This window comes from Dendronephthya gigantea, unplaced genomic scaffold (assembly GCF_004324835.1).
Source record: "Dendronephthya gigantea isolate DGI-Jeju-01 unplaced genomic scaffold, DenGig_1.0 000002F, whole genome shotgun sequence".
NCBI lineage: Eukaryota > Metazoa > Cnidaria > Anthozoa > Malacalcyonacea > Nephtheidae > Dendronephthya > Dendronephthya gigantea.
Window position 1 is genome coordinate 1,755,625 of NW_021163012.1, and position 13,524 is coordinate 1,769,148.

Sequence of the window (13,524 nt, forward strand, 5' to 3'; positions counted from 1 at the left end):
GTCTTCAGCGTGAGTCGTTGCGGAAAACTACGATAAGAATGATTCAAATTCATCAATAATTGTTACAGCAATCGTGAACGTACGTATTTTGAAATTCCGCATGTAACCTGTCACAAAGGCATACCACGTTCTGCCCACTTCTTGTTAGTTCATGCAAAATAGCTGTAAGCACCATGCTGTGCAGAAGAATGTGGCTGTTTCGCAAATTCAACAATGCGAGACCTCTTCGTTTGATGCGAAGTGAAAATAAAGCGAACAATTACACCCAGTTAAAAGTTGAACGCTTTCCAAAGCCGCTGAGAACATTCAAACCACTTCGAGAAGACCTGCTTGCTAAGTTTCCAACTTGCTGGTGTCTGTTCAAAGGTATTAGTGAGAATTTTGTTAATAATTGCACCATACCTGAAAACCATACTCATTAAAGTTATAGCAAACTTTGTGTCAAAGTTTAATCGTATATTCTCCCTCTTATTGTGAAATAAAAGGTGACATGATTCGCTCTTTAAATAACAAACCCAACCAGCTTTGTGGCGTGTAACGGTGTTTGTACTTTCCTGTTATGAATGTGCCATATTTACTGACCATTCGTTAATGGCATGTTTTGAATACCTTAAAAAAAGCCCTACGCTCTAGTTCCGACATTCTCTCGAGTCACGAAACGAAATGAGCGTTAAACAAGCTTATAGCTTTCTTTAACTATGTTCATAGCTTTAAGGTAAACGTGCTTTCAAATCGCTTCGCTTTGAAGCCATTCTGCGAGTGAGATTTCTTGGTTTCGTGTCGTCTGGTTCTGAATATCGTGCTGGGTATTTAAATTCCGTGATCTCAGCAACCCTTAGTCTTCAATTATGCCTAAACTGGTAAGTAAAATATCTTTGTTTGAGATTGATTCCTGTTGACTCCATCTCTTATTGATGCCGTGTTACTATAGGAGGAAAACTAAACTAAACTAACTTTATTTACACTGGATAGCTCCATCAGTTTTAAACTGTTTTTCCTAGAGATCCAGTAAGGATCATCTCGTATTGATCCAGTATTACTACAGGAGGAAACCTAAACTAAACTAACTTTATTTATACTGGATAGCTCTATCAGTTCTAAACTGTTCATCCTAGAGGCCCAGTGAGAATTATCGCTTATTGATAATCTCTGACTCAATGCTGGATCAGTCTACAGGACTAGACCATAATATTGACATCACTTTGTGTGCTGACGATTGTACAGAAAACACACGAGTCTTTGAGGACGTACTGTGGGGATTGGTTGAGTAAATCGCGAACTGAAATATTACTAACAAAATTACCCCCAATAAAAGTGGAAAACCGATGGTGCATGTAAGATGGTAGATAAAACAACAAAGACCTTTTGATAAAACACAATCGTGGTCTACTGTATTCCGTATATTTCCTTCCAAACAAATCTATTTTCACATCGTTTTACTTGAGTTATAAAGAAACGAGCGATGATTGAAACTTTCTGCCGATGTGGCACTGTCCGCATTCGACTGTTAAATTATTTTAAAACCTCATAATTCCTGGTAAATTTTAAAGGGAAATCATTCAACAACACTTAAGCATAATTGCTTTGTTTGTCGCATTCTTTGAAATCCTCTGTCGTTTGTTCGTGTCAAGAATCAGGATGCATTTCTCATTTCACTAATGTCCGGAATTTCACCAACATTCACAAAAGCCAACACATTTCCATCTGAAAATGGTTTTACCAACGTTAAGTTACATTTGAATACGCTTCCAATTTTACTCTGCAAACCAGCTTTTCTCATTCAGATTTTGTTCAGTAATCATGCATTAACTGACCAATTGGGTTAGTTAAAGTTAGTTTAGCTTATGTTTATTCCTGTAGTAACACTGGATCAATAAGAGATGATCCTTAACGGATCTCTAGGAAGAAGAGTTTATAACTAATAGAGCTACCCAGTATAAATAAAGTTAGTTTGGTTTATAGGTTTCCTCCTGTAGTGACACTGGATCAATAAGAGATGATCCTTACTGGACCTCGAGGAAGAACAGTTTAGAACTGATAGAGCTATCCAGTATAAATAAAGTTAATTTAGTTTAGGTTTCCTCCTGAAGTATATCTTGATTGCTATTATCACACATCATATTTATTTAGATTGAGACGATAGTATCTACAAAACTTAAGGACCTAAGAGTTCCTATTAGTCAAAACACGACAGGACGAGAACTGTTCTACAAGGTATTTTACAACCAGATTTTTCCTAAAAATGGCCATCTCAAAGAGTGTCTTTATTTTGGTCGCAAGGTGCAAGTGAAGCATACCCATAAACGGAAAACAATTCAAATATTCACAATAACGATATTCTTAGATTGTTGCTCATATTGGCCTGAAGGAAATCTGGTATTTTGGTCTGGAGTACACAGACAACAAAGACGTCAAAAACTGGTTGAAACTCAATAGAAAGGCAAGATCTTTCAGTTAACTAAAGCGTCTTTTTAGATAGTCTTCCATGCATGCGTTACCTACCGTGTTTGTATGAGAGAGGTGTCTGCTTATGAACCGTTGCCTGTATTACGGTAATGCCTGCCTAAGAATCTAGGGTCGGTTGTATCAAGCCCGTTTAGCTTAAACTGTGGATAAGTTCAAAATAGAAAGCAAGCCTGTCGTTTTATTCAACAAACTAAATGTTTTTAACCTAATGCAAAGATACTGTTTACAACTACATATTCAGTGCATAATATTCAAGTTGACTCATTCAAGAGAGATGTAAGAGTGTTATTTAATTTTGACTTATCCACCGTTTAAGCTAAACGGGCTTGATACAACTGGCCCCTGTATACGCTCAATCTACGCCGAGTATGTAATGGATAAAGACCGTATATCTTTAGGTATTTCATCACGATATCAAGTGGAACGGTACAGTTATTCGTTTTCGTTTCCGAGCCAAGTTTTTCCCGGAAGATCTGAACGACGAGCTCATTCAACTTGTCACACAAGTAAGATTTCAGAATATTCAGACTATCGACGTTCTTTCTCAATCATTGATTTCACTAATCCCTGTCTTTACCCAACAGAAACTATTCTTTCTGCAAGCCAAGGAATCTATCATTCACGACGACGTTTACTGTCCCACAGATAAAGCTGTGCTTCTTGCCTCGCTTGCTGTAAGTTTTGCAATGAGATACGATCTACAATGCAACGCTTTCTAAACCCAATCAACCCATTCAAAGAGCTGTTAGTTTTATTCAGATATATTGGGATTACGTTTAAAAAACTGGTGCATTTTCTTTTTTAGTGCCAGGCGGAAATTGGTGAATATAACCAGCTTCCAATCTCAGATCGTTTTCTAAACAAGGAAAAGCTGCTTCCAGACAGGTTCGTCAAATTTTCCTGTGTGTTCGTTTCTTCGTTCTTCGCTTAACGGAATTTGCAAACAAGGAGATCATGTTAATGAAAATACATTTATTCTGTTTATAGTGTTCGTTAGGAACTCATTCAATCAATAAATGTATTTGCAGTGTTGTTTTGGATCTTTTTTAATCATATGGCGCCCATTTTGGCCTCCTTTACGCGGCCAAAATGGTCAGACCAGTCAAATTTTGAATTGAAATGGAGTATACTTCGTTAAGAATATATATAGCAGTGAAACTGCATTTGCCGTGCTAGGAAGATGTAAATAACGATGTACTTGAATGCAGAGTTCTTGAAACACTCTAAAATACCAGTAATCTGTCTGTATTGAAATACAACAGGACCGGTCTGACCATTACTAGCTTATCGTATAAAGGAAAGCGCCCATAGTAAATGTAGTTACGGTGTTTCTTAGGATCATCAATCAGTATAGATTGTCCAAAGGCGATTGGGACAAAAGAATTGAAGAGCTGTGGAGAAGACATGGGGAAATGCCGAGGTATACAATAGATATAAGCGATTTCTCCAGGATTTCGTGGGTAGAAATATTAATATGCATTGTCATTGAATACTGAATTGTATCAGTGCTTCACTTAAAAACACGGCGCTTTTCCGTTTTTATCAATAGCGAAGACGCGATGATGGCGTATCTGAAAATTGTCCAGGATCTCGAAATGTACGGAGTGACATATTTTCAGATTCAGAACAAAAAAGGAAGTTCGCTTTGGCTGGGAATTGACACGTTTGGTTTGCATATTTATGAGAAGGCGAACAGGTGTGTATTGAATAGGATTGCCTTGGAACTTGAAAAACGAATCTGTGGATGTCGATGGACTGAAAGTAGAGAGTTTGCTTTAGAGTTAGAGTTAGAGTTTTATTAAAAAACCAAGTCTGAGAGGCTGCTAACAAGCTGAATTGTACAGGACTTGTTACAAGTTTAGTAGATATTAAAACTAATTTATATTAAAAATTATCATGATAAAAAGTTATTATGAACTACGATACTGGACGGGATAAACGAATTACGAAGTCTACTAGTTTTACAATTAATAGCTTTCCATGCTTTGAATTTATCTTTCAAAACTATATTTCCCTAGGATGACTCCTCAAGTTGGCTTCCCCTGGAGTGAGATCAAGACTTTATCTTTCACGAATAGGAAATTTATTATCAAACCAATTGAGAAGAAAAGCCCGGTTAGTACGAAAGAATCGCTCTTCCTGAGAATCATTCTTGGGTAGTTCTTTAGCAGGTGAAAACTCCATTAGCTAATGCAGCATTTATCCTTTAACGTTTCTTATTCCCAGGACTTTATCTTTGGTGTTCCAGCAATTGAAACCAACAAAAGAATCCTCGCTCTGTCCATGGGTAATCACGAGTTGTATATGAGACGACGCAGACCAGACCCGGTGGAAATCTTGCAGATGAAAGCGGAGGCGAAACACGAACAAAAGCTCAAGAGGGAAGAGAGGTGCTTGCTTGTTTTCATTTTTAATTAAACCGTCGTATTCGCGCCATTGCACAAGATAGGCTTGATTTCAGCCTTTACCGATCTGGGGCCGGTTGTATCAAGCCCGCTTAGCTTAAACGGTGGTTACGTTCAAAATAAAAAGCAAGTCTGCCGTTTTATTCAAGAAGCAAAGTAAATGTTTTTAACCATAATACAACGATAATGTTTACAACTACATTATTCAGTGCATAATACTCAAGTTCACTCATTTTTAAAAGAGATGTAAGACTGTTATTTAAATTTGACTTATCCACCGTTTAAGGTAAACCGGCTTGATATAACAGGCCCTTGGTTTAATTAGATACCAAAAAGTGGGAGATGTTGGTGAACTTAAGAAATGACGGCTATCACGGGAAAAAATAATTGAAATTTTCTCCACTTGATCTTTGCCATTAAACACAGTCGTACTATTAGGCCTCGCAAAACAGACTTGCAGTTCATCGGCTTAATAGTGGGATCCAAATGTACATTCCAAGAAGAACTCTAAACAACTTAATTCGGTTTTTTCAAGAATGACGCTGATTAGAGAGAGAGATGAAAGACGAAAGGCCCAGGAAATAAACAAGCAACTTCAGCAACAAGCAAAATCTTTGGAAATGTCCGCGAAGGAAACTGCCGAGGGTAAATTGAAAGAGAATTGAGAGCGCTTGATTTGCAATCTTTTTACACAGCGTTAACTTCCTTTTCAAATTCATGATCTGTCTTCTTTGCGCAGCTCTTGAAAGAGAAAGGAGCCAAAATTTAGAATTGGAAAAGCAACGTCTTTCAGCTGAAGAGGAGAACGCGAGACAGCGAGAGAGAAGCCGGCAAATTGAACGAGAAAAAAACATGATCACAAGACAGTTGAGTCAACGCGAGAATGAAAATGAATACTTAGTATGTTCGTTCACTATGTATACAAACACCTGCCCCCCCCCGGCTAGCTACCAGAAACTCCAAAAATGAGGTATTTTACAGGGGGTGTCTGATAGTAAAAGAAAAGCGTCCACGTGTATCCCACACCTTTTTCACTCACCTGACTACTTTAATGTGTTTTTTCTTCAGCGTAACAAGTTCTCTGCTGTGAGCATGGAAATGAAGAAAGCGCTTGACGAGAAAAAGGAGAAAGAAAGGATGCTTGCTGAACAGGTATGAGAAACGAATTATAAAAAAGTAAGAAATTTTGGTATTGAATTTCTTTCTTCAGTCGATATTTGAGCTGAATCCTCGTTGTTGATGGCTACCCAGTGTTAAAAAAGACGGTTTCCCACAGTAATGTCACCAAGGATGAAACAAATCTTATCTTTGAACACAGCAAAAATAAATAAACTGTTTCTGGCTTATATAAAACTACCTAGTCACGAGTTTCTGTCAATTCACAACAAACAAGATTTCCTGATAGAAATCCACGACTTCTGATAGATCTTCGACTTTCCAGTGTTTCCCATCCTTCACTGGCTTCACTGGCAGGTTTCCCGGGAAAGCAAGGCGTAGCTTCATCGAACTTTCCATGGTTTGTGTTTAGGGAGAGGAACTGAAGCGACAAAGGGCCTTGAGCGAAGAACGTCATCTGGAGAATGCCGAAAAAATTACGAACAACAATAATGACGATCAGCCATATACTCTAATGCGAAAACAGCACAGTATAGACGAGCCTGATGAAGTTGAAGGGCCATCCGTTGCTCACGATTTGCAGGTTATGCAAGATGCTAGGCTGCCTGAATACGATCGTGACTCCACTATGGATACATACATACAAAGCTACCTTGATGTAAGAAGCATCTGTGATATTTTGCTATTCCATTCGGATTTCATTGTTAGTTGTTGATAGTTCCATCCCAACATGCGATCTGTGAATTTTTTTCCTCTAAACTTATTTTTGAGTGTGTGTGACATTTGATTTATTGGTTCTAGGTCCTTGGTAAGGATATTTATCCTCAGCTAAAAGAGACGAAACTCACTACGTTAGATCATATTTACGCTGCCAATATTCAGGCTGGACGAAATAAGTATAAAACATTGAAACGAATTCGAATGGGAAACACAAAACAGCGAGTTGATCAGTTTGAATGCATGTGATTTGTACGACTACGAGGTAAGCGAAATGATAGACGCACCCAGTGCTGATAAAGATCAAACTTCATCCAGTCCTAAGACTTGATCAAACTTCATCCAGTCCTAAGACTTGATCAAACTTCATCCAGTCCTAAGACTTAATAGATCAAACTTCATCTAGTGCTAAGACTTGATCAAACTTCATCCAGTCCTAAGACTTGATCAAACTTCATCCAGTCCTAAGACTTAATAGATCAAACTTCATCCAGTCCTAAGACTTGATCAAACTTCATCCAGTCCTAAGCCTTGATCAAACTTCATCCATTCCTAAGACTTGATCAAACTTCATCCAGTCCTAAGACTTAATAGATCAAACTTCATCTAGTGCGAAGACTTGATCAAACTTCATCCAGTCCTAAGACTTAATAGATCAAACTTCATCCAGTCCTAAGACTTGATCAAACTTCATCCAGTCCTAAGCCTTGATCAAACTTCATCCAGTCCTAAGACTTGATCAAACTTCATCCAGTCCTAAGACTTGATCAAACTTCATCCAGTCCTAAAACTTGATCAAACTTCATCCAGTCCTAAAAGTCTAAGACGTGATCAAACTCCATCCAGTCCTAAGACTTCATTCAAGCTTCATCCAGTTCTAACACTTGATAAAACTTCACCCATTCCTGAGACTTCATTCAAACTTCATCCAAATCTAAGACTTGATCAAACTTCTTCACTTCACCCAGTGCTAATGAAGACTGAGTCAATTTTATTTCGTTAATAGGCAGAAACGCACTGAATGTCGTACGTCTGTATGGTGTAGATATAAATAATTGAATATCAATAATTGAATATCGTGGACACACATGACTTGGATCACTCCTGGAATTGCCAGTTGGAACAACAATAAATATATACAATATATTACATTATTTGTTTCAAAACTATAGACAAAGTTAGAAGAATTATCCTTTGAATTTTTATTTGCTGAACTAAAACACAGCTTACACAACATTAAATACAATATTACTGCCACTTACAAAGACTTTTTATCATATAAAGCACTGACTGAATTGTGAAAACATGGATAACAAACATTAATAATTATATATAGTATTAATAAACTAACAAATTCGCCTTCAAATTGAAGTTGACGTTATCTTTGGAACCTGGGAAAAACAACATTAAAAAATGTTATTCCAACCTTCTGTTCCCTTCTATCCTATCTTGCCCTGTTCCCTTTTATCCTGTCTTGTTCTGCTGCGTCCTATCCTGTCTTACTCTATTCCGTCCTATCCTGTCTTGTTCTATTCCGTCCTATTCTGTCTTGTTCTGTTTCCTTTTATCCTGTCTTGTCCTATTTCTTTCTATCCTGTCTTACTCAGTTCAGTGGTCTTACTCTGTTCCGTCCACTGAGCTATATAATAATTCCTGGAGGACCGGCTCGCTGCCACTGAGCTATATAATAATTCCTGGAGGACCGGCTCGTCACCAAAAAGTGTCCGCAAAAACATGGCGGATTTTGAGCTTTGCTGACGCCACATGGTTCCTTTTGCTCATGGTGGTTACCACTGACATACCGCGATACAAGGTGAAAAACTGTGTCCATCACCCTCCCGGTTTTTATGAAACTATTTTCAGCTTTCTGTACATATTTTTTGTTTTTCATATAAAATGGATAAAAGTGTTTCTCTTTTTCCCTGTTCAACAAATGGAAAGGACACGTAGCTTCGTGCTCTGCGTCTGACGTTGTGAATGGCTTAATTCACTTATCGGGGGAATGATTTTTCTCATTCGGCTGTTATTTTATGGCATCCAGGTAAGCCGGTTTTTATAACAATTTCAGTTTTTTGCCTTTGGACTCGAATATAAACTGATTACCAAAGGTTCTGAGCCATATAAATCCATCAAAACTTATGGTACAAACAGCAAATATACTATTTTAGACCTTTGGTACATGTGCAATGTTATATACTCAAACAGCTAGACGAAACAGTCAAACTTTATCATTTTTCTTGACTTGTGTGGAGAAGGAATTAAATTCCTGGCAATGTCAATCTTTAAGTTTGGTCTATTTTGTTTTCATGATAACAAACAATAATGTAAATAGGTAAACCTTCCCCTCAGTGAGTCTATTAGATTCAAGCAATAATTACATGATCTAACTGACAAAAGTGCTGAGTGGGTGCTGATACAAAGTAATGCAAAGTAATTGCTGCAAACAGTGTAAATTTCAAGCTCTGATGATGGTGACTGTTAAAACCTAGTTAATATATTATCTTGTTTGCCTTGTCAAATTCAAATCAATTATCATGGCTTATATTAATTGATTTTTTAACTTCTTGCACCTTGTGAATAAATCTTGATTATATTTCTATTTATATTTTTCAGGATGAAGATGCTATGAAATAAAGCAAGCTAGAGATGGCTTATTAATTAATGAAATAAAGCAAGCTAGAGATGGCTTATTAATTAATTGTCATGCAATTTGTGGGAACATTGAACTGAGATGTATTAAGCATATTATACACATTGTTATGAATCTGCATTGTTATCCTTGATTACTATGTTATCTGATTTTGTTTTGGCTGGTATTTTTAAAACCATTGTTATATTTATAAAGGAAATAAATATAAAATGCACTGTGTGAGCAATGTATCTTCAATCTGCAGCCACTTTTATAAGTTTCTGTTTATGGTATCAAATTTCAAGAGGGCTAAATTCAATGGGCTAATCAGGAGTAATCAGGAGTAGGAGTAGGAGTACTCAGTGAGTCTATGGAGGGATGAATATTATTTATTAATAAGACCAGGGGTCCAGGGGTGCAATTAGATAATATTGAAAACTTTTATAGCCCATTGGCATTGAGGTACAATTAAGCTGATGACCTTAATGAGAAGCATATTATGCAAAATATCACTCATGGTTGAAACTATACTCTTGCACTTAGTCAGCTGCCAAGCATCTTGCCCCTGAGCTTTGGCCTCTGTTTCTTTGGATTATACCTAGATATATTGTCCTGAAGACATTCAAGAAAACATTATTAATTGCATACTTTCAGTAATTCTGCAGTTCATGCAGGGTTTAAAAAAGTCTAATTGATGTCCATAAATATCCAGTTGTCCCCAAAATGTCCGACAATAGTGCCAAAAAGTTCAAGCATTTTTTATAGGAATGTATAAATAATGAAAATATAAAAAAAACACCTGTCAGTTCGTGTCAGGATTAAAATCTTCAATTTTGTCCACAATTTTTGACGTTTTAATATATATTTGTTCTTGCGTTGGCAATAACAGCGTCTACGACTTGTATTCATTTAAAAAAAACGCTTTATATTTCAAAAAAATGCAATTAATGATGTTTTCATGACTTTATATTTCAGAAAAACAAAACAAGTTTTCACGGGAATTTTTTTATAAAGGCCAGGGGGGAGAATCTGTTGTTTACTAAATCCAGGGGGGAGAACTTCCTTGTAGCGGGCTCATATTTGAGCCCGGTCAGTGGTAAATACCATGGCCAAAAGGAACCATGTGGCGTCAGCAGAGCTTCTGCGGTTGCGCAGAAGGGCGAAGTCCGCCATGTTTTTGGCGACAAAAAGACACTGAGCTATATAATAATTCCTGGAGGACCGGTTCGTCATTTTTCGGTAACTTCGCCGCCATCTTTTTGCACAAAAAAACATGGCGGATTTTGCCTTCTGCGCACTGCGCAGAAGTTTTGCTGACGCCATATGGTCCCCTTTGCCCAGGGTAATTACCACTGACCAGGCTCAAATCTGAGCCCGCTACGAGAGATGCTCCCCCCTGGTTTATCTAAACAACAGTATTTCCCCCCTGGTTTTTTATGAATATTTTTTTTGCCGTGAAACATGAATTGGAAACCTTGCTGTTTTGTATTTTTCGATTTATTTTTGTGCTACAAAGCGTTGCAATAAGGCGTTTATTTCAGTTCTATACAATCGTGGACGCTGTTTTGCGAATGCCAGAGAAAATATTAATATTAAAACGTAAAAAAAAATTGTGGACGAAGGATTTTTATATACGATTAGCTGACAGGTTATTTTATTTATTTATTTATTTTCATTATTCATACATTTCTGTATAAAATTTTTGAAAATACTTGAATATTTTTCGAGTCTTGTCAGAAATTTGGATTATCTTTCGGATATCAATCGCCGACTAAAGGTTACCGGCAGAAAATATGTTGTTATGTGATGTTTTCCTTAGAACATCATGCTTATGCATATCAGCCCATAACTCAAGGAAAAAAAAGGCCAAACCTCATGCAAGATGCTGGGCAGCTGATTATATAGTAATAGTACTTCAAGTCATTTGCATAGGATATTTTCATTCAGGTCATTATAGCTAGCCTAAGTTACCCCTATCTTACTGTATCCCAAGTAATGCATTTTCCAATCATAATCATATTCCAGATAATGCAAGGAAAGGCTATGGTAAATAACAAAAATTTTATTATAGTACCAACTACCAAGAAGAATATGGTACTAGTTGTGCTATTAAACAAATGTCTCATGAATTCATGAAAATGCAACTGAGCCTATTCATTCCTCCATTAGTCTATAATCTATTAACCTTCAATTCCTGATTAGCCCCATGATAATATTCCTTTGAATGGTGGGGAGGGTAAAACTGTCCAGAAGTTGCTGCAAATTGAAAACAAACTGCTCAGTCAATGCATGTCTGTATAAATTTATTTTCCATTTAAATAACTATCTTAACTATGACTAACAAAGTCAACATGGTAAAATTAACAGTTTAATGTTCCAGTAATTTGCAAAAAAGCCATCCCCAAATTCAATAGCATCTTCATCCTAAAAAAGAGAGATCAGACCAAGTTTAACTGTACTCAATAAAGTACACCCAGAGGACAGAGCCAGAGGGGAATAAAAACCATTGCAAACTGATTAACAATCAAGCTTGTAGCTTGATCAACAAGGTGCAAGATGCCAAGAAGTCTATTAAGCCATGATTATTGACTTTGCATTTGACAAGGCAAACAAGATAACATACTAGACTTTTAACAACCACTGTTGAAATCTGACAGTAAAATATTTTGTATCAGCACTCACACAGTCATCATGTTTAATGTTTTAAATTCATCTAAAGGATCAATAGAGAGACTAATAGATTCACTGGGAGGATTGAATATTGATTCATCTTAATTGTTTGGCTGAAAATACTCATGAGTTGGCATTAAATATGAGTGAAAGCTCCAGTGCAAATGCCATAAGAGTTCTATTCAAAAGCCAAAACTGGCAAGACATAGCCAAAACTCAAAAGATCAGTTATTGATCCTTTTTCATAAAGTATAGTTTTTCATAGCGTAACTAAGTCATGTACCATTGATCAAAAAGGCTGCACTCTGCAGCATATTTGCCGTTTTTAACATTAATTTCAAAAGAATTAAACTGCAACAGACGCTTTGGTAGTTGTCTATACCAAAGGCGAAAAACGAAAATGTTGTGAAAACCGGCTTACCTGAGGTAAAAATTGATATCCCGATAGGTGAATTAGGCCATTCACAGCATCATATGTAGAGCGAAAAATCACTTCTCCATTTAACTTGTTGAACAGGGAAAAAGAGTCTTTTTAGATGAAACGCGGAGAAAATATATGCCGAAAACAATACCGAAAACCAAAAATATTTTCATAAAAATCGGGAGGGTGATGGACACGTTTTTGACTTTGTATCGCGGTATGTCAGTGGTAATTACCATGGGCAAAGGGGACCATGTGGCGTCAGCAAAGCTGAAAATCCGCCATCTTTTTCGTTACACTTTTTGGTGGCGAGCCGGTCCTCCAGGAATTATTATATAGCTCAGTGCAAAAAGATGGCGGCGAAGTTACCGAAAAATGACGAGCCGGTCCTCCAGGAATTATATATATATAGCTCAGTGGTTCCGTCCTATCTTTTCTTGCTCTGCGCGCGCACTTGAAAACGCTGCCAATCAAATGACGTCATAGAACAGGACAATTGCAAATTATTTCATTTTTGCTATACAAAACCATTTGGATACAATTGCACTTCAACCAAAAGGTATTAAAAATACATCAGCTTTCTAGAATGTCCGACAAAAAGCATCAAAAGAGTCTCGAGGAACTTTGTCGTTCGCGTCCGTCTCGCACGGCTGGTGGCGAGAAATGGCCTCCGCTATCCGAAAAATCCAGCCACAATATTTTCCCAAGAAGTCCGAGTCCACGAGAGAGCTTTTTGCGAAGTCGACGGCGTTCCGATGTGACCAGACACTCGCTTCTTTCAGGAAGGCCGCTGTCCACAGATCATCATCGCTCAGGTCCCAAGCAGAGCGTACACGAGAGTGCGGCCGAGAAGCGAAAGATGTATCAAGGTGGTCAGGAGACCGTTAAGAAACCGTCGTTTTTTCCAGGGATTTCGCCTCAAGTCATCACCCATGCTGATCCACCGTTTCCCGCGACAGACACGCAACCACTGCCTCCAATCAACATGCCGGCAAGGGGACAAGATTGTGCTTCCATTACATTGAAACAGGGTGAGTTTCGTCAGTGGTTTCATAGTGCTTTAAAACTGATTTAAAAAGATACGAGAACACAAAAACTTA

General features: G+C 37.5%; 1 protein-coding gene across 1 annotated transcript; it reads left to right on the forward strand.

Annotated features, from left to right (window-relative positions):
• Positions 1–208: 208 nt before the first annotated feature.
• LOC114534819 (moesin-like) lies at positions 209–8,016 on the forward strand. The gene is made up of 17 exons (XM_028556295.1): positions 209–366; positions 709–860; positions 2,131–2,214; positions 2,345–2,440; positions 2,865–2,972; positions 3,051–3,140; positions 3,272–3,351; positions 3,803–3,886; positions 4,016–4,162; positions 4,485–4,581; positions 4,693–4,856; positions 5,407–5,516; positions 5,611–5,771; positions 5,940–6,023; positions 6,400–6,645; positions 6,789–6,969; positions 7,711–8,016. Exons 2-16 carry the CDS (start codon positions 849–851, stop codon positions 6,951–6,953), a joined length of 1,728 nt encoding a protein of 575 aa, XP_028412096.1. The 5' UTR covers positions 209–366; positions 709–848; the 3' UTR covers positions 6,954–6,969; positions 7,711–8,016.
• The last annotated feature ends 5,508 nt before the right edge of the window (positions 8,017–13,524 follow it).

Bases quoted from the DNA above. Each gene is read 5' to 3' on its own strand.
- LOC114534819 (XM_028556295.1), top strand. The intron at 3,141-3,271 runs GTAAGTTTTGCA...TTTCTTTTTTAG, and splicing joins TGCTTCTTGCCTCGCTTGCT to TGCCAGGCGGAAATTGGTGA. The intron at 3,352-3,802 runs GTTCGTCAAATT...GGTGTTTCTTAG, and splicing joins GAAAAGCTGCTTCCAGACAG to GATCATCAATCAGTATAGAT.